The sequence below is a fragment of the Rhineura floridana genome, chromosome 4 (genome assembly GCF_030035675.1).
Source record: "Rhineura floridana isolate rRhiFlo1 chromosome 4, rRhiFlo1.hap2, whole genome shotgun sequence".
Classification (NCBI taxonomy): Eukaryota; Metazoa; Chordata; class Lepidosauria; order Squamata; family Rhineuridae; genus Rhineura; species Rhineura floridana.
The window spans coordinates 29,198,287-29,218,525 of record NC_084483.1 but is presented as its reverse complement, the minus strand read 5'-3'; the positions used below and the strand labels follow the sequence as shown (position 1 = coordinate 29,218,525).

Below are 20,239 nucleotides of genomic sequence, written 5' to 3'. Positions count from 1 at the left end.
TGGCACTTTGATTGCTGCAGATGCTGGAAAGCAGGTGTCTCTTATTTGGCTCCTCAAAAAAACCTCAGTGAAGTTTTGCCAATTTTTTTTTAAAAAACACCTATAATACTACTAATTGGCACTTATTATAAGACTTTAGGACAGGGATAGGAAACTTGTGGTTCTGCAGATGTTGTTGGACTAAAGCTCCCATCATCACTGGCTATGCTTGTTGGGGATGACGGGAAGTGGGGTCCAACATCTGCAGGACCACAAGTTTCCCATTCCTGCCTTATGGCGCACTCCAACTGCTGTTTAAGCTGGGGTATGGATATGGCAGATCACCCACTGAGCCTACTGGGTCCTGGCTGAGCCAGGCTATGCCAGGCTACACTGGCATAAGCCCCTTATCCCGACTCAGCCAACGGTCCTCCAGAGAAGCCCAGCCCAGTGTAAGGGGAGATGGCAGAAGGCCTGCAAAAGGAGCATTTTGGGGGCGTGTCCAAGGAGGAGCCAAGGGGGGAGACTTACACGATATCAAGGTCTCATTCAGCTCCCTCCCGTGGCCCTCCATTGTGGCAGCCAGTACCAGGAAAAAGGGTAGTGGAAGGAAACATGTATTTTCTTTCATTCCGGTGCAGCCAGCATCCTTCCCTCCAAGAGGCCTCTGAGCGGCAGCTGTATGTGGTGGCCCCTTTTGCCAGTTCTGCCTCTGCCAGCTTTATTTATTTATTTAAGCTTATATACCGCCCGACTAGCAACAGCTCTCTGGGCGGTGAACATTAAAAATACAATAAAAATAACACAAAACTGTACACAAAACTGTACAGTCTAAAATCAAAATATAATAATTTACAATTAACAGGAATTAAAATGCCTCAGAGAAGAGAAAGGTTTTAACCTGGCGCCGAAAAGATGATAGTGTCGGCGCCAGGCGCACCTCCTCGGCGAGACCATTCCATAGTTCGGGGGCCACCACTGAGAAGGCCCTAGATCTTGTCACCACTCTCCGGGCTTCCCTATGAGTCGGAACCCGGAGGAGGGCCTTCGTAGTAGACCGTAGTGTACGGGCCGGTTCATATCGGGAGAGGCGTTCCGACAGATATCGTGGTCCCGCGCTGTATAAGGCTTTATAGGTAAGTACCAACACTTTGAATCTGGCCCGGAAGCATATTGGAAGCCAGTGCAAACGGGCTAGCACAGGTGTTATATGCTCAGACCGCTTAGTTCTTGTCAGCAGTCTGGCTGCCGCATTTTGCACTAGCTGTAGCTTCCGAATCGTCTTCAAAGGTAGCCCTACGTAAAGCGCATTGCAGTAGTCCAGACGCGAGGTTACCATAGCATGTACCACTGATGAGAGGTCCTCCTTACTCAGATAGGGACGTAGCTGGGCTACCAACTGAAGTTGGTAGAACGCATTCCGGGCCACCGAGGCTACATGAGCCTCAAGTGTGAGGGAAGAGTCTAAGATGACTCCCAGACTACGCACCTGTTCCTTTAGGGGGAGTGTAACCCCATCCAGGACAGGGTAAATATCCACCATCCGATCAGAGAAACCATCCACCAACAGCATCTCAGTCTTGTCAGGATTGAGTCTCAGTTTGTTAGTTCTCATCCAGTCCATTGTCGCAGCCAGGCAACGGTTCAGCACGTCGACTGCCTCACCTGAAGAAGATGTAAAGGAGAAGTAGAGCTGCATGTCATCAGCATACTGATGACAACGCACTCCAAAACTCCGGATGACCGCCCCCAGCGGCTTCATATAAATGTTAAAAAGCATGGGAGACAGAACCGAACCCTGCGGGACCCCACATTGGAGAACCCACGGTGTCGAGCAATGTTCCCCAAGCACTATCTTCTGGAGACGACCCGCTAAGTAGGAGCGGAACCACTGCCAAGCAGTGCCTCCAACTCCCAATTCCGCAAGCCTCTCCAGAAGGATACCATGGTCAATGGTATCAAAAGCCGCTGAGAGGTCAAGGAGAATCAACAGAGTTACACTCCCTCTGTCTCTCTCCCGACATAGGTCATCAAACAGGGCGACCAAGGCAGTCTCAGTGCCAAAACCAGGCCTGAACCCCGATTGAAATGGATCTAGATAATCGGTTTCATCCAATAGCGCCTGGAGCTGGTCAGCAACCACACGTTCCAGGATCTTGCCCAGGAACGGAACATTGGCTACTGGTCTGTAGCTGCTGACATCCTCTGGGTCCAAGGAAGGTTTTTTCAGGAGTGGTCTCACTGCCGCCTCTTTCAGACAGCCAGGGACCACTCCCTCTCGTAAAGAGGCATTAATCACTTCCTTGGCCCAGCCAACTGTTCCTTCCTTGCTAGTTTTAATTAGCCAAGAGGGGCAAGGATCCAGTACCGAAGTGGTCGCACGAACCTGTCCAAGCACCTTGTCCACGTCCTCGAGCTGAACCAACTGAAACTCATCCAACAAAACATGACAAGACTGTGCTCTGGACACCTCAGTAGGATTAACTGCTATTAAATAGGAGTCTAAGTCCCGGCGAATGCATGAGATCTTATGCTGGAAGTGTTCAGCAAATTTATTACATCGAGCTACCGATGTATCTGCCGTATCTTGTAGGCCTGGATGAAGTAGGCCACGAACCACTTTAAAAAGCTCCCGTGGGCGTGAGAGAGATGACTGAATAGTGGCGGCGAAATGTTTTTTTGCCGCCCTCACCGCTCCTACATAGAGCTTAGTAGAAGCACAAACCAGCTCATAATTGCATTCGTCGGGAGTTCGTCTCCATCTCCGCTCAAGCCGCCTCCTATCTTGTTTCATCGCTCTCAGCTCCGGAGTATACCAAGGAGCTGTATGAGCTCTACATAGGAGAGGGCGCGCAGCAGCGATCGTGTCAACAGCCCGGGTCATCTCTGTATTCCACAGATCGACCAGGGCTTCGACAGGAGCACCAGTCTTATCAGCCAGAAAAAACCCCAGAGCCTTTTGAAAACCTTCAGAATTCATTAGTCTCCGGGGGCGGACCAATTTAATAGGTCCCCCACCCTTGCAGAGGGAAAAGGCTACTGAAAGTCTAAACTTCAGCAAGCAATGATCTGTCCATGACAACGGGAGAGATGTAAAACTCCCCACATCCAGATCACTATCCCCATGTCCAGTAGCAAAGACCAGGTCAAGTGTATGCCCCGATGTATGTGTTGGGCCACTAACATATTGAGACAGCCCCATGGTTGTCATGGCGGCCATGAAGTCCTGAGCTGCCCCAGACAAAGTAGCCTCAGCATGAATGTTGAGATCTCCCAGTACTAATAGTCTGGGGGATCTCAACAGTATCTCCGAGACCACTTCCGTCAGCTCAGTTAGGGAAGCCATTGGGCAGCAAGGTGGGCGGTACACCAGAAGGATTCCCAGTCTGTCCCTCTGGCCCAACACAAGGTGCAAACACTCCAGACCAGTGATTGCATGGACATGGTGCTTGGTGAGTGAGATGGAACTCTTATAGACCACAGCGACCCCCCTCCCCGACCCTCAGATCTACCATGATGCTGAACCAGATACCCCGGTGGGCAGAGCTGGGACAGACTAACTCCTCCCTGTTCGCCCACCCAGGTCTCGGTTATACTTTGCTCCCGCTGGCCTCCGACAAGTTGGATTGCTCTACCCAAGTGTTCAAACTGCTTCACATGCATTCTCTTGTGATCCTTCCAACAACAATCCTATAAGGCAGGTCATTATTATTCCCCCCAATTTGCAGGTGGGGTGGGGTTTGAGGCAGAGACTGGCCTACCTAACCTACCTACCAAGTTCATAGCATACTACAGATAATGTAGTGTGCTCTTCTTGATTCATAGCCACTTTTTAGCTATGGCACTACATCAGTTCCAATCAACTTTACCATCAGCAAACATTGACAGATCTTTGGGAGAAGCCGTGTGCTTTAAATGTCTGGTGTGGATGTGACCAAAGGAGATAAAAGAGGCAAGCAATGCATAATAAAGCACAAATATATGCAGAATCCAAATCAAATGTGTACACAATCAAACCATCTGTAGTGAGCTAGCCATTTTCAGCATCTGTCCAATTTGTCCAGAGTTAAATTTGCTACTGAATTCCAATTTGGTGGTGTCACACTGGAGCCTTCCTTTGAAACTTTTGGCTTAAGAACATCCTAGAGCTGGTACAAGGAACCTGCAGGCCTCCATACATAGTTGGATTCCAACCCTCTTTGGTGCCAACCAGCATGGACAGTGATCACGGATAATAGATGTAGTCCAATAACATCTGGAGGGCCACACTTTCCCATCATTGTCCTAGAGCAGCCTTTCCCAACCAGTGTGCCTCCAGATGTTGTTGGACCACAACTCCCATCTTCCTGACCATTGGCAATGCTGGCTGAGGCTGATGGGAGTTGTGGTCCAACAACATCTGGAGGTACACTGGTTGGGAAAGGCTGTCCTAGAGATAATCTCCAGGAAGCCCGAAATGCTACCCTACTAGTTTCTGAGTGTCACCATTTTATGTCTCATTTGAGCCCCTTTATCCTCTTGCATAGCGGATGACCTTTGCCAATGGGGCTCCCTCCAGAAGTTGCGGGCTACACGTCCAATCACCCCTGACTACTGGCCATGTTAGCAGGAGCTGATGGGAGCTGTCATCCAACAACATCTGTTTCCAACTCGCATTTAAAGTGCATGACTTCCCCTAAAGAATCCTGGGAATTGTAGTTTCCCCTTCACAGTTATAGTTCCTACCACCCTTAACACACTACAGTTCCCATGATTCTGTGGTGGGATTCATGTGCTTCAAATGTTTCAGTTTCAGTTTATTGTTTACTGCCTGGCCATAGGCCTTAGCAGGAGATGCCGGTACAGAAGGCAATTTAAATAAGCATATAATTTATACAAATTTATAAATACAAAAACGAGCTATCGTTACCCGCCAAAAAGCAGGGATTAAAACATATACATAACAGCAACTGTCAGGCTGACTGCTTGTCGGCTAGATACTTTACCCGAAGCTTCGAGGCCGCTAGGGCAAAGAGAGCCACGCGGTACGAAATCTCCGGGTCAGTATCTGACAGAAGAAACACAATAGAAGGACCTACCTGCTCTGGGCCCCCACAAGGCAAAAGCCCATCCAGAAACTTGGCCCGAGGGTGTTTGTAAAGTGGGCATTTTAACAAATAATGAGAAAGGTCTTCCACCTCGGGGGCTCCACAGATACATAACCACTGGGTCCATGGAATGCTATTATATCGGGCAGACAAAGATGCAGTTGGCATTGTCTGGAACCTGAGAGCTGTAAATGCCTGTCGTAATTTCAAAACTGAGATCTGGTCCAGATAGTTTGCTCTGCAATGATCATATTTGAAAAGGCCATACCACTTGGAGAACTTAGAATTCATTATTGTCAGTCTGTCAAGCCAAGCACTATGATGAAAAATGGCCTCCTTGAGGCTTAACTTGCTGGTTTGGTCTAATAGAATCTGTTGAGGAATATGGTATAACTGACAGGTCTTAGCCAGTTGAGAAGACCAAAACTTGTCCAGCAAAGTGGTTTCAACGCCTATTTTTAGGGTTGACTTGGAAGAAGGAGGATGTGAGCTGGCCCTCCAGTAGTTTAGTAGGGCCAGATGGATTCTGGCTGTAATGGAAGGAAAGCCTACCTCTGATCTTAAAAGGGCCGCTGGGGTGCTTGATGGTAAGAATAGGAGTTTTTTTAGAAATTTATTTTGAATTGACTCTAATATATCTAAATATGAGTCCTTCCATCCCCAAACCGGGGCCCCATATAGTATCTGTGCAAGTACCTTACCAACAGCATCTGGATAGCACTAGCTTGGCTACCAGCAGAAGGGTACATGGTGTACATCACATTTGAAGTTGTGCAGGTGACCCAACTCTTGATGGTAGGGCTGCTGTCATTTGGTTTGCTGGAATTGTGCAGTAGATAAGGCTTTTTACCTTTTTTTCAAGCCCACAATAACTAATCACATGGCCAGAATGCAAGCTACAGTATGAACAAAACATTTATCAATTGCTGTATCTTGTCATATTTGCAGCTACCCTGACAACGATGAATCATGATGCAAAACATCAAAAGAGAAGGGAAAAGCAAAAACTTGTCACAATTGTCTTCTCTGCCTTTCTGCACAATCCATCAAAGCGTATTGTATATTTGCATATTTCCACATTTCTGAGCCATTCTTTGCTAATCCCTTTGCAATGCCAGAAGTACTATTTCCAAACGACATCCATGATGCCTGTATTGCAAAGGCTGTTATTTACTCCCGCCCCCCCTTTAAAAATGTGGCTATATATGCCCTCTAGCAAAGGACAGAAGGAGCATAGGATGCCAAGTTACAACATTTGCTAGTCTGGCTTGATGTCTACTCTACACTGACTGGCAACAGCTCCTCAGGATTTCAAATAGGGGTGTTTACCAGCCCTTCCTGAAGATACTAGGGATTGAACTGGAGACCTTCTGCATGCGAAGCAGGCAATCAGAGCTACAGCCCTTTCAGGCTCTGATTATTGTTACTTTTTAAAATAAAGACTACAATTAAAAGAAAGATTCCTGGAACAGCAGGGCCCTTGCTGCTGGTTGCCACTATGAAATATTTTATATTTACACTCAGCATACATATATTTATACTGTGAGCAAACAAAGCACACACGTATAATTACAAAGTAGGCCATATTGCCATCTACTGAGCTCATGGCAGAGGCAAGACCTGAACTGGAGGCTTCCCAGTCCACAGATCAGTCTGTTAGACTGAAAAGATTTGAAACAGCTGGTCTGGTCCATCTCCAGGTACAATTCAGAGGGTTCCTTTTATCCTTGGGATGGTGAACTTGTGGACCTCCAGAGTTGGAAGGACTGCAAGTCTCATCACTGCTGACCACTAGCCTCGCTGGATGGAACTGATGGAAGCTGGAGACCAATTGCATCTGGAGGGCCACAGGTTCCCCTGGAGCACCTTATAATGTTCACTTGCAAAACAAAAAACAGACTAGGAAGGCCATTCATGTTTTAACTTTGCACCAATATGGTAGAACGGACAAGATAAGTAGAGTCCTTTAAAACCTCAAAATAGTTAGACTTCCTGATCTCCTGGAAGACCCAGTTATTTCTGCCAAAGAACAAAACATTTCTGTTCCAAGCCACTCTAATTCCATCATTTACATCCAGATCTGAAGCTTAGGTCTGCAGTCCGATGTACACTTGAGAGTAAGAACCACCTAACTCAATGGGAACGACGTTAAAATAAACATAAATGAGATGACGCTGGGATGGCTACAATCAAAACACACTTATCGATTCACTGAACGCGGTGGGGCTTACTCCTGAGTAAATATACTTAGAACCTGGCTGTAATTTTAATATAATTTGCACATCCAGGCGGAGAGACAGACAGCTCCTCGCAGAATGCAGCAGACGCTGTAAACTTTATGGAACTTCAGCCCGACATTAGAGCACGAATAAAAACCCGACAACAATCGTGGCGGACAACACACCAACTCAATAGTCCTCACACAAATCACAAATAACCGTCGGCCCGGTAGTAACTTGGGTACACAAATTACCTTGTTCTCCTTCCCTCAATTTCCCCCTCCCCGAACCAAGAACCACTACCACCAAGGATCGAAGATCGACCCTTCCCACCAGGAACAGTGACGCCCTTTCCCTTCCTAGCGTCCCTGCAACTCGGCCAAAACACGGAACTACCGCGATCGAAGTGCCAAGTCATGCAGCTCTGCACAGTCGCCCGCCCGCTCGTTCTTGCATGCACCACCAAGTCACTGACCCCGGAGGACTACGCTTTGAACTGCATCGTCAATGCATCATCAGGAACAACCCTAAAACGAGCAACGCCTGCAAAGGCCAATTATTCCTTCCCTTCTGCTTACCTGTCCCCGCTGCAGGATAGAAGCCGGATACCCGGAGAGGCTGGCAGCAGCAGCTGTCGCCACGCTGCAATGTTTCACTTCTATTGCGTTACAGCACCGGCGGCCAGCGCGCCGGGCAGGAGGGGCGCTGGGCTTCTTTTCCGCCCACAAAGGGGAGAACCTTGATGGGGGTGGGTCGGTGGGTTGAATACGAGGGAGGAGCGGACGAGACGATGCTGGTGGCTGTTAGACACGTGACCTTGTCATTGCTCTTGTCAATTGCTTGATCGTATTACCCCAACCAGCCTTTGATCACAGCCAGAGAGAGAGAGGAAGAGAGACGGGTGCTGGAAGTTGTCTGCGACGCTAAGTACAATTATCTGGGAGCAAGCCCCGTAGATAGCAGAGGGACTGATGTGTTAGTAAACATGCGTATGATAAGATCACGCTTTAGGGAGAAAAAAAATCAAATGTACAAAATCATTTCCTCCCTTGTGAATTTGTTTATGAATCCCGCTGATTTCCACAGGAGTCATATAGGATCAAGGTTTAGGGTTTTTGTTAAATGGTGTTCTGGAGAGCCGCGCTGAACCTCATATGGATTAAAGGCATTGGCAATATCCGAGCCGAGAGTTCCACATCTGATGCTGTTGGCGGGAGCCAGGACAGTGACTATGATTTCCGATTTCTGCCTTTGGTGACTTGAAGTCTAAGGCTTGCCCTATGACCCACAGATATATTGGACGCAGGAAAATTACACCGTCTCTGTTTAGGCCCGGTTTCGGCACTGAAACGGCCTTGGTCGCCCTGTATGATGACCTATGTCGGGAGAGAGACAGGGGGAGTGTAACTCTGTTGATTCTCCTTGATCTCTCAGCGGCTTTTGATACCATCGACCATGGTATCCTTCTGGAGAGACTCGCGGAGTTGGGAGTCGGGGGTACTGCTTGGCAGTGGCTCCGCTCCTACTTGGTGGACCGTCTCCAGAAGGTAGGGCTTGCGGAGCACTGCTCGATACCCTGGACTCTCTATTGTGGAGTCCCGCAGGGATTGGTTCTGTCCCCCATGCTTTTTAACATCTATATGAAGCCACTGGGCGCGGTCATCAGGAGTTTTGGAGTGCGTTGTCACCAGTATGCTGATGACACGCAACTCTATTTCTCCTTTTCATCCTCCTCAGGTGAGGCTGTTAACGTGCTGAACCGTTGCCTGGCCGCGATAATGGACTGGATGAGAGCTAACAAACTGAGGCTCAATCCTGACAAGACTGAGACACTGCTGGTGGGTGCCTTCTCGGCCCAGACGGTGGATGTTCAACCTGTTCTGGATGGGGTTACACTCCCCTTGAAGGAATAGGTTCGTAGCTTGGGGGTTCTTTTTGATCCATTCCTGTCTCTTGAGGCTCAGGTAGCCTCGGTGGCATGGAATGCGTTCTACCACCTTCGGTTGGTAGCCCAGCTACGTCCCTATCTGGACAGCTATGACCTCGCCTCAGTTGTGCTGTTTTGCCGGTTGCTTACACAAAAAACAGGCAGACTCATTAGAACCACAATTGTACCATTATCGCTTATACCAAATTACAGTGCTTGGGATCTGTAGTATTGATTACACTAGCTGCTTGTGTTTGGTGGTGTGTTTAATCCTGCTTGTTATTTAACTGAACACCTCCTTGTAAAGACCTGTCTTTCTTAATGATGGTCTGTTGGGATATGTGCTTAGATAAACATGGTAAATGATAAAAGGAGAGATATAAAAGAAATGAAGAGGCACATAGGATCTATAGAAACTAGAGCCATTTGGGGAACAGACAGGAAAAGTTTTATACAGCAGGGGTTGCCAACCTTTCTGAATCCATCTGCAAATTGGAGAAACTGGTCATCACACACACACTGAGAACTATTATATTGGCATCAATAGAATGCTTCTTTCAAGCCTAATTTCAGCAGGGAAGGGGACGCTGGGTGCCAGCAAAAGCCTCTGGGGACTCCTTTTATATGAAATGAAATCCCTTTCCAGGACCATCAGCTCAGTGGTTGAGCATCTTTGCATACAAAAGGTCCTGGTTCAATCCCCCGATGTTTCCAGGCATGGCTGGGAAAAGCTCTTGCCTGAAGCCCTGGAGAGCAGATGCCAGTCCAAGTAGGCATTTCTGACCTAGATGGCCCAGCGCTCAGTAAAAAGCAGCTTCCCATGTTCCACTCGGGAACGCACAAACTTCACAACTTTTGGGCGGTCACTTAAGGTAGTTTTCATGGTCGTTTTGTCTCTGGCTGGAGTTTCCCATCATGCAGAGAGGTGCATGTGAAAAGCAGGATAACATTGTTTTTAGCAGTGTATTCTGTTTCCACCTGTTACGTATATTGCTATAAACAGGTATAGTAATCCACTTTACAAGTCTATGCTCTTAATGGGGAAGAACCATGGAAGGGGTGGGGGGAATGTCTATTCATATGGAGTTAGAATGGGTGATCCGGGTATATGTAAGTGTGGGGGTCTCTTCTCCATGCATCCTGCTTCCACTGAGCCAGTACACCTGAAACCTGTCAGCCATATAATCACCTCACTTTTCTGAGCAGTAAGAAGTTCCAGGGGCACAGCACTTACCCACATGTGGCTACGTTTGGAAGGAGGTAACTGGAGCTAATGCTGTTTTGTAATACTGTATTTAGAGTTATTTACAAATATATAGGTTGCCAGGTTCAGGGCCTAAAACTGATCCTGTATCTTTAGGATAAGAGAATGTCAGCCAAGTGCAGGTGTTCTTGCAACTCTGTAACGAGAAAACCACAAGGTGGAATTCTCCCTTTCCCCTGCACAACTTTTAAAGATACAGAAGACCTCTTGGTTGCCAGGCCCGGCCTCCAAGAGGTCTTCTGTATCTTTAAAAGTTGTACAGGGGGAAGGGAGAATTCCACCTTGTGGTTTTTCTCATTACAGTGTTTATAAGAATGAAATCCCCTGTGAACTCTTTTTCTTTAATCATTCAAATAAAATCAAGAGGAATTGGTGCCCTGGCTAACGGTGAGGAAGGATGCAAGAACCTACAAATAAATAATCTCCAGAAAAAAGGATATTTTGGTTTCTCTTAACATTTGCAGTTATTTCTTTGATTCAATAGACACTGAACATAGTGGAATGAAATGAAATTGCATTTTAATTTTAATCAATATTCTATTGATTGTCCTACATAAAGATGGATGCATTTATGCATGCATTGGTTTAGTCAATTTGATTCCTCAAGAAGACTTACAAATACATAAAAAAGAATAGTGAAATACACTGGATCAAATCCAATGGTTTATGTGGATGGAAAGCACTTCTGCTCATGCAAATTGCAGCACCAGATTTTTGATGACTACCTCTATGTACTGCAGTCAAAGCCCTGCACCTGAGTTTTGGGGTAGCCTCTGGAATAGTGTGTGATAGGGCACAGAGGGCTGCAGCAGATGCGGAGGACTGGCAAAAATGGCTTTTAACTTGCACAAAGCCACTATTAGATATAATTCAGTAAAAATACAAAACCATATAAGCAATATAAAACATGATACAAAACAAAACAAACAATATATATTAAAAAAAGCCCTCCTCACTCATACAGAACCCATACCAGAGCATGGAATTACAGCATCATTCTTGTTATCTGCCATCTGACTTTTCTGTACTTAGAATAAAAAGAGTGCATGACCTTGTTCAGATACTACTTTTGAATGGGTTACTCTGGCAACCCCATGTAACCTTGAGTGTAGCACCATTGTTTTCAGTAAAACAAGTTACACATTCAGTACATTTCATTTACAGATTACTCATAACACGAAGGGTGATTAAGGAGGGGAAGTTGCTTCTTGTGTTCCTTTGGAATACTCAGGGATTAACTGTACTAAATCGAGACCAAATCTGTGTGAATCTCCTGAGAGCAACTGAACTGTACATACATGACACAAGAAGCCATGGGCTTTCCCCCCTCCTTCAGTACTTCACCATATGGAGCTTTCACCTGTTATTAATCTTAATTGTTTCCTTGGTCTAGCAACCTCAGGCATCAGTCCCATATAACCCTATCCTATATATCAGGTGACAGGAACATTTGACTCTCTGGATGTTGCTGAACTACAACTCCCATCAGCCCCAGCAGTGGCCAAGGATGATGGGTGTTATAGTTCAGCAACAAGTAGAGAGCCACATGTTCTCCACACTTGGAACACAGAGACATTTTTCTCAGTCTCTCATAAAACTAGAGCATGGAGTCATCCTATGAAGTTGAATGTTGAAAGATTCAGGACAGACAAAAGGAAGTACATCTTCACACAGTACATACTTAAACTATAGAATTCCCTGCTATGAGATGTAGTGATGGCCACCAACAACTTGGTCATCTTAGAAAGCGATTAGACAAGTTCATGAAGAATAGAGCTATCACTTGCCACCAAGGCTGTGTACTACCTCCATTATCGGGGCAGAATGCCTCTGAATCCCAGTTGTAAGTTTCTCATAACACTGGGAAACAAGAGTGGGTGAGGGCTATTGTGCTGACACCCTACTTGTGGGCTTCTTGTGGTTCAGCTTGGCAAGATCATATTATGCCAATCTTAAATAATATTGCTTGCCTATAGGTTGCTGAGTCCAATTCAAGGCATTAATTTTAACTTAATAAAGCCTTAAAACTACTCTGAACCCAATTATATGAAGGAGCATCTTTCCCAAAATCAGTCTGCCTGTGTATTAAGATATTTCAGGAGAGGCCCTTCTTGAAGTCATGTCCCCACCAGGGTATGGCATGATGGCACAAGAGAGATGTTCAGTAGTGGAATTCCCTCCTGCAATGAGGAATTAATCACCCCCTGGACCCACCAAGACAAGATCACAACAAGCCAAGAAGGGCAAGAGTCAAAATCACAGCTGATAGGTCCAACACTCTCAAGCATCTTGTCCACATCCTTGTACCTTATCAACTTGAATTGTGATTCCAGATTGGAGTTGATGATGCTCCAGGTACTTCCACTGGAACCGCAACAAATGTGGCACCAACAAATGAGCATATAGCTTTAAGAGAGTGTGAAAGTCTTAGGCTGCAATCCTAACCCTATTTACCTGGGAGTAAGACAGTCCTACTGAATACAAGTCTGCTTCTGAGTAGACATGGTCATGCTATAAGTTGGTGCTTTTGTTTGCCACCCTAGGCTCCTGCTGTGAGGAAGGGCAGGATATAAATAAAATAATAAATAAGTAAGTTTCTCTTTCCTCCTGGAGGCTTAGGCAGGATCTCTCCCTTCCTCTCTTTTTTTAGATGTTGGAGCAGAAAGAGCATGCAACCTAACTCCTCAGAAGCTAGTGTTTTCTTGTTTGGTAGTAATAGAGAACCCTGGTGCTTTCAAAAAAGTTAGTTTCAAAAAATTTTTTCCACCCCACCTGATGAGGAGCTGAATAAATGTCTCACAGGCTACTACTGATGGTCTGTGATAACATTAATATTTGCAGTACTTTAGTAGATGTTCTACTTAGTCAAAGTTTTATTGTATAGTTTTATAGTTCATTAAGATGTAATCTTCCCTGGGATCAATAGGACTGATGACAGTCAGGACATAAATTGAACAAATAAATAAATGTGGGTGGCTACTGTGGAAAAATAAGACTACGTGGGCCTTTGGAATGACCCAGCAGAGTTCTTCTTGTGGTCTTATGAACATTGTATAAGTTACAAGTTATGTATTGGTTCAAATTAATTTATTACAAATATGTGATATTTTATATATGGCATCTGGGCAAATGAAGAGGGGGAATCTCATCTTCTACCCACCTATTTAAATTAGACTTACAGGCAATGTGAGAGGAATACTACGGAGGTGATCGAATTATCTCAATTTAATTAACAAGGAGCATGAGTGTGGGATCTCATGCATGTGGTGGCAGTCCACATGGATTTTCTCCTGGGGATGGATCTTTCTGTGAAGGAATGAATGGGGAGAATTAGATTTTGGGGCTGTACATTATTTCCTTTATTTAAGAATTACAATGGGCTAGCAACGTTTTTACCTCAGAAAGTGAAGAACCCCCCCTTCCTTTTCAGCCCTGCCACCTCCTGTTGTAGGATGGCCACATACAAGAGATAGGGCTCCTGCACCTTTAATAGTTTACATAACTAGGGGATTTCAGGTAGCTTGACATGTAACGAAATTGCCTCTACTGAATTTCCCTTTTCTGCCCAGCTATTGAAGGTGAAAGAGCCCTGCCCTGTGACACAGGAAGTCCCCTTGGTCCCTTCTCTGTACAAGCTAGGAATGGACCCATCAAGCCTTGCCCAATGCCAAGCATGTTTACTCGTAAGGCGATTTCAGCAAGTTCAAGGGCCGTATTATTCCTAAGTAAGCGTGCATACGATATTGCAACACCCCCCCGGCTCAAAGAGACTATAGAGCGCATCTTGCGAGTGCGTTACTAAAGTTGCTGAGCAAATGAAAAACTAGAGCCACATATGAGCGATATTCTTTTCGACACTTCCAGCCTAAGACTCATTTTCCATTCTAACTTCCAAAGCAGAGTATATAGGGTCTTCACCATGGAGATGCCATGGGATAGAGCGACACTATCTGGACCCGTAGGAAACCATGGACAATGGCGCCTTTCAATGTTTGCCGGAAGTTCAGACTGTGTGTCACGATCTAATCTTTTTCCATCTCTATGTTGCCAGGTGTAGGGAGGAGGTGGTGGAAGAAGAGGCGGCCCTATGAACGGCGGCGGCCGATGAGCGCCCCCCAGTGGAAGCGGGAGGCCTCGCTGTGGCCAAGGAGAGAAAGGGAAGAGGGAACAAGTAATGGCGGCCAGTTAGTGTGTGACTGAGCAGAGAAGTAGGAGGAGCTCTCCGCGCCTTCGGGCCCTTGTTTCTTGCCCGGCAGCAGCGGCGCCGCTCCCCAAAGCAGAGGAGGCGGTGGAGCCAGAGACAGCGCCGCCCTTCCTGGGGTGGCTGCAGCGGGGCCATGGTGAACACCCGAAAGAGCTCGCAGCGTCTGCCCGGTAAAGCGGCGGTCCCCGGGCCCGGCAGCCATTTCATTTCATCCAGGACCCGTTTGTCTAGGACCAGCGCCCGGGCGGCGGCGGCGGCGGCGGCAGCAGCAGCGGCGACGGCGGGACAGGATGAAGAATCGGCCCGGGTAAGGCAGCGGCGGGGGGAGAGCCTAATAGGGTGGCATGTGGGGGGAGTTTGTGTGCCGTAGAGGGTTGTGTGCTGGGGAAGAGTTGGGACAGCCTCACAGTCCCGCAGTGGCGGCCGTGGCTGCCCGTCATTGGGGCGGCGAGGACGGGGAAGGGTCGTGTGTATGTGTCTCAGGAGAGGAAACAAGTGAAGGGAGGGGGGTAAGTGCCTGGCTGCTGGCTCATTGTCCCTGCACCGTCGCCCAGGCTGGAGTGTCACCGGGCAGTACAACAGCGGGGTGGGAAGGGAAGGGGCTCCAGGGAAACTCCAGAGTGAATGCTGACTTGCGTGTGTGTGTGTGTGCGCGCACGTACAGTGGTATACTATGGGGTTTCTGTTACTGTCGATGTGTCGCGGCGGGTGGGGTGTCTTGCGAAACGTCGGAGGTGGGACCAAAGAAAGACATGAAAGCGGGGAGGGGTGGAGGGGCGGCGGTGGCGCGGGGGGTCTCCTTACTTGGAAAGAATGGATCGAAGTAGGCCGTATAGTTCTGGTGTTGTGCCAGGGGAAGGGGGGGAAGTATCGGGGTTGAGCGGCTGCTGGGCTGTGGACGTGAGCAATGCTGGGAGTGCGAGCGCTCGGCGGGGGAACGGGGCGGGCTGGGATTTGCAGCCCCTCGATGGGAGCGAGGTCATCTGAGGTAGAATGGCTCCGAGCTTGCACAGCTGAAGAGGACGCCGGTTGTAGCCAGAAAGAGCTAGAGGGCAAAGTGGCTGCCTTGTGGAGGACAGGCGAGGCCGAGCGGCAGTCGGGCAATTTAAGGGGCAATGGATAAGACAGCAAAAAGAAAACAACAGCCGTCCGCGCGCTCTCTTCCCCGTGTGTCTGTGTAGGAGGCACAGAGACTGGCAAAGCTCTGTTGTGCCAGCCAGCTGCCTGGGGTATAGCGAGGGTCCCCCGCTGGCTGAAGCTGGGACTGCATTTAAAAGGACAGCATTAAAAAAAAGTTTAGGTTTAGAGCTGCACTATTTTTTTTTAAAGGTAAATGTAGCACCGTTTTCTTTCTAGAAACTGATTTCTGTATTTTTTGAGGGGGGAGCAGGTGGAAATTCTCATTTAACATTTTCTGAGAGATTTTTTGATGGACGCAGTTTTCCCTCTGAATAATGTGCATAATTGGTATATAATTATGTGTACGTAATGTGTGTAATTAGTATATATTCATGTGTATATGATACGCATATATTAGATATTCTGTTACATGTATTATAACATGTGTCCCTCATTAGCATAGTGTATAATTAACATGATTCGAAGCAAGAATGTTGATTTGCTGTTGATGAAACTGCCAGCTCCATTTAGGAGGCATCTCTTGTTTTTCTACTTTGCCAGATTGTCAAGTTTTTTTAACTTCTCAATCATGGGCTTTTAAATATAAGCATAGTTCTGTTTTGTCCAGGGGGGCTTATTTTAAATACTCTACCTGAGCCTTTCAAATAAGTGTGAGAAATTAAAAGTTTCTGACATAACACAACCAGAAGGTCTGTACTTCCAGGACAGAAATAGGCATGGAGAAAAGGAGTTTTTTTGGGTTGCTTTCTTCTCTCTAAAGTCACAGGGTAGGTAGCCTGCATGATAGGTCTCCTCTTAGAGGAAGAAATGCTACTTGCCCTGGGCATGCGGCTGAAAGGTGGTTATGTTAACAAAAAATTCCAATTATTTATAACTTAAAGGGCAGTGGAACATTGGGTGAATGATTCTGTCTGATAGTCATGGACACCAAAGTAACATATTTTATATTACTTAGATAGTGGAAGTAAACATCTTAGGGCTGATATGACTGGTAAGTTAGTTCACAATATGGAATATTTTCCCAATTGAGTTTAGGATTTGGTGGAATGTTAAGAGTTTTAAAAGAATGCTTAAAGACTCTTGTGTCCACATTTTTTAGGAGAGGTAAATGAAGAGTAATAAGATTGTCTTAATGCTATGATCTTACTCATGTATACTCAGAAATAAATCCCATTGAGTTCAGTGGGGCCTACTCCCAGATAAGTGGAATAGGATGGCAGTCTATATTTAACCATAAGCATTTAACATTGGTGGGTTTGTACAGAAATGCTGACAGTCAAAATGATAAAAATTATTGCATCCATCTGTAATAGCATGAAAAACTGCCTTCTAGAATTACTTGTGCAACTGCTCAGTTTCTTAAGAGTTATGCACTTTTGAAGAGCACCTAAAATTTTCTGTACATCACGTATGTGTTGAGATTTTTTTCAGTAGTATAGTAAAGAAAATAGCTATGCTTTCTGCAGTTTTGGTCCCACAGAATGAGATACATGTGGTTGGTAAAGATGCCTATATATCTACATTGCTAACATGTCTTAAAAGTTTAAAAAAAGCCTTTCAGACCAGGACAAGTGAGAATTAAATTTATGTTTGCTTCAAAAACTACATGTGCTGTGTTTGAAATCTTTGTATTGGTGAATTAGACGTTGAATGTGAACCAGCTGTTCTAATATACATATGGAGCATTGTGCATATGCAGAGATTTTCCTGTTCTTGAGCTGTTGGGGGAATCCTTATGCACACTTCAGTTGATTGAAAATGAGGGTTCTGTGTGAGCAGATATTGGATCACAATAAATTTTTGCTACTCTTCTTTACTTATTCCTTGTTTAACAAGTGATCTGCTTTTACAATATTATATATATTTTTGTAGGCTTATTTAGAATTTCTTAAACTATTTTCTGCTAAGAAACTGATGATCATTCAGCATTGTTTTGATTAGCTCTGATGGAATATCATGCGGATATCATTCACTACTTAAATTACATTGTAGTTTATTTATTTATTTAAAATATTTCTATCCTGCCCTTCTACCCTATAATAGGGCACTCAGGGCGGCTTACAAAAATAAAAATACATTTACATAATAAAATTGTAAACAGTAAAATCACAAAAACATTAAAATAAATTAAAATACATAAAATACAATTAAAATATATACATATATATAGGGATTGGTACTAAAGGGACTACAAAGGTAAAATTTAACGTAGAATGTAGTTAGATCTCCTGTGCCTGTGTGGATGGAAAAATAATCCCAGGCTATGGTCTGAAGGCACTGAAGCTAAGCAGGTCTTGGTCTGGTCAGTGCTTGGATGGGAGACTGGCTGGGAACTACATGGATTGTGCATTGGGTTCCATGATGAAAGAAAGGTGGGGTATAAATGTAATAAATAAATAATAATAGTGCAAATAGTTTAAAAACTATATACTTATAGCAGTTCCTTTCCCATGAGATACCATATAGAACAAAGCTGACCTTTTAAAATGTTCCCTAGATATTGTATAATAGGTGCAGTTGATTGTATGCACACATTTAGAAAAAAATAATTGAAAACAAGAGAAAAATAATTAAATACCATAGTGATAAATGTAAATGTGGTGCCTTCAAGTCCATTCCGACTTACGGCAACCCTATGAATAGAGTTTTCATGAGGCTGAGAGGCAATGACTGGCCCAAGGTCACCCAGTGAGCTTCATGGCTATGTGGGGATTCGAACCCTGGTCTCCCAGGCCATAGTCCAACACTTTACAAATAGTGTCTTGCTATTTGCATTCTGCCTTAACAGACTCAAAAATCATAATCCTAAGCATACATCCTTGGAAATAAGCTCAGCTGAAATTCATGGGCTTTACTTCTGTAAATGTGATTATAAGTGGCCTGTGAGCTTGTGTAACTTCTTGCTATATGGTGCTGAAACATCTTTGTTTATCCTAAAGAAGAGTTCCTGAGCCATTTTTTGTTAGCATTCCGAGATGATTTTAGTGCTGGAAAAAGAAATGTTTTGTGATTCTTAGAGGAGTGCAGTTGTAGTAGCTTAGGTTAATGCATTCTGTGAACAGCCAGATTGTCAACTACTAAATCTTTCACTGCTAAATGGATCAAGGAATGAGATGGTGGTTGTTCAAGTAGTTGTGGTTGTGGTAGTACATACAGAAAATAAAGTGGCATTGTTCTTATTTGAGTTTTCTAGGTCATAAAAATTGTGTGGCTCAGTTAAAAAAGAACTAAGCATTAGTACTAAAAACATTTGAAGCCATAAATGTAGAGGCTTGAAATGTCACACAAATACTGAAATGGTCTTAAAATAAACTGCTTGTTTCAGGAGGTCATTTTCTTTGCTTTCTTATTCACAAAGCTAATGTTATGATCCTCTGATATGAAAACATAAAAGTTGTCATTATAATTAGTGACATAATAGTTCATTGTGAATTATTGTTTGGAGAATTATGGATTCACATATACTAATGTGGTGTACTGTAGAGAAAATTACTGTTTTGTCTTTGTTTGTATAGGTCTGTCGTCAATTTAAGACTGCAGCATAGTAATCCATTTATAATTTTTGCAGTACCTTTCTTAAATATCTTGAGGAATTAAGTTCAGTATAATCTGTTAATACGAATGTTCCAGTTGAAATATCTACCATACTTCCAAGATTTCTCAGAAGTTGAGTTTTTTTTAAAAAGGGCTGAGAAATGTATATACAGTACTGTAGTATAATAGGCTTTATTTCATATTGGTGGGGGGGTACCTCATGGGCCATCTAGTTCAGCTGCTGGATGGATATTGTATGCTTAAATAACCCTCATGGATCATCTACTCGAATAATCTTAACAAAGTTCTTTAGGCATAGAACAGCCTGTCAACAGATGCTTATGCAGCCTCTTCTTTAAAAAACCCCAAGAAGAAAATTGCATCACTTACTAGCCAGCTTGTTTTGTAGCTGATTTCTAACAGTCACTAAGTTTTACTTTACAATTTAAACCATTGCAGCTTCTATCCTTAATGGATATAATGACCAATGGCTTTACCTCTTCTTTCTGCCATACAGTTGATTTTAAAACTGTTCTGTAGGCTAAACATACTACCTACTTTTAGTCATGCATCATATGAGATGCTTTTAGACCCTTTACCATAGTTTTCTTTTGGGTTGTATCTATATTATAGACCAGGGGTCACTGACGCATTGGCAGACTGGAGAAACTATCATAGGGGCATCTGTGCGCGCACACACACATAGAGGAATCAAGCACATACTGAAACCTATTTTTCTATTTCAGTGGGTTCTCCAACCTCCCGTAGCAGATTTTTGGGGGAGATGGGGGAGTTACAGAAGGGAGAGGGAATTGCCCAAAATGGCTTCCTCTCTGTCCTGCTGATGTATAAGCCTTACTATCAGCTGAGTGATACCGTTGGATA

At 44.8% G+C, this 20,239-nt stretch overlaps 2 protein-coding genes across 3 annotated transcripts in view; one reads left to right on the top strand and one right to left on the bottom strand.

Annotated features, from left to right (window-relative positions):
- UBXN2A (UBX domain protein 2A) overlaps positions 1-8,934 on the bottom strand; it is a 42,941-nt gene extending 34,007 nt beyond the window's left edge. Inside the window, exon 1 of the mRNA XM_061622708.1 lies at positions 7,864-8,934. The gene's annotated coding sequence lies outside the window, so the exon portion shown is untranslated. The remainder of the gene's footprint in view (positions 1-7,863) is intronic.
- A 5,616-nt stretch (positions 8,935-14,550) lies between these two features.
- The window catches only part of ATAD2B (ATPase family AAA domain containing 2B), a 97,366-nt gene continuing 91,677 nt past the window's right edge, over positions 14,551-20,239 (top strand). For both annotated transcript variants that reach the window (XM_061622697.1, XM_061622696.1), the window contains exon 1: positions 14,551-14,987. In XM_061622697.1, coding sequence (XP_061478681.1) covers positions 14,814-14,987 — 174 coding nt within the window. In that variant the 5' untranslated portion in view covers positions 14,551-14,813. The remainder of the gene's footprint in view (positions 14,988-20,239) is intronic.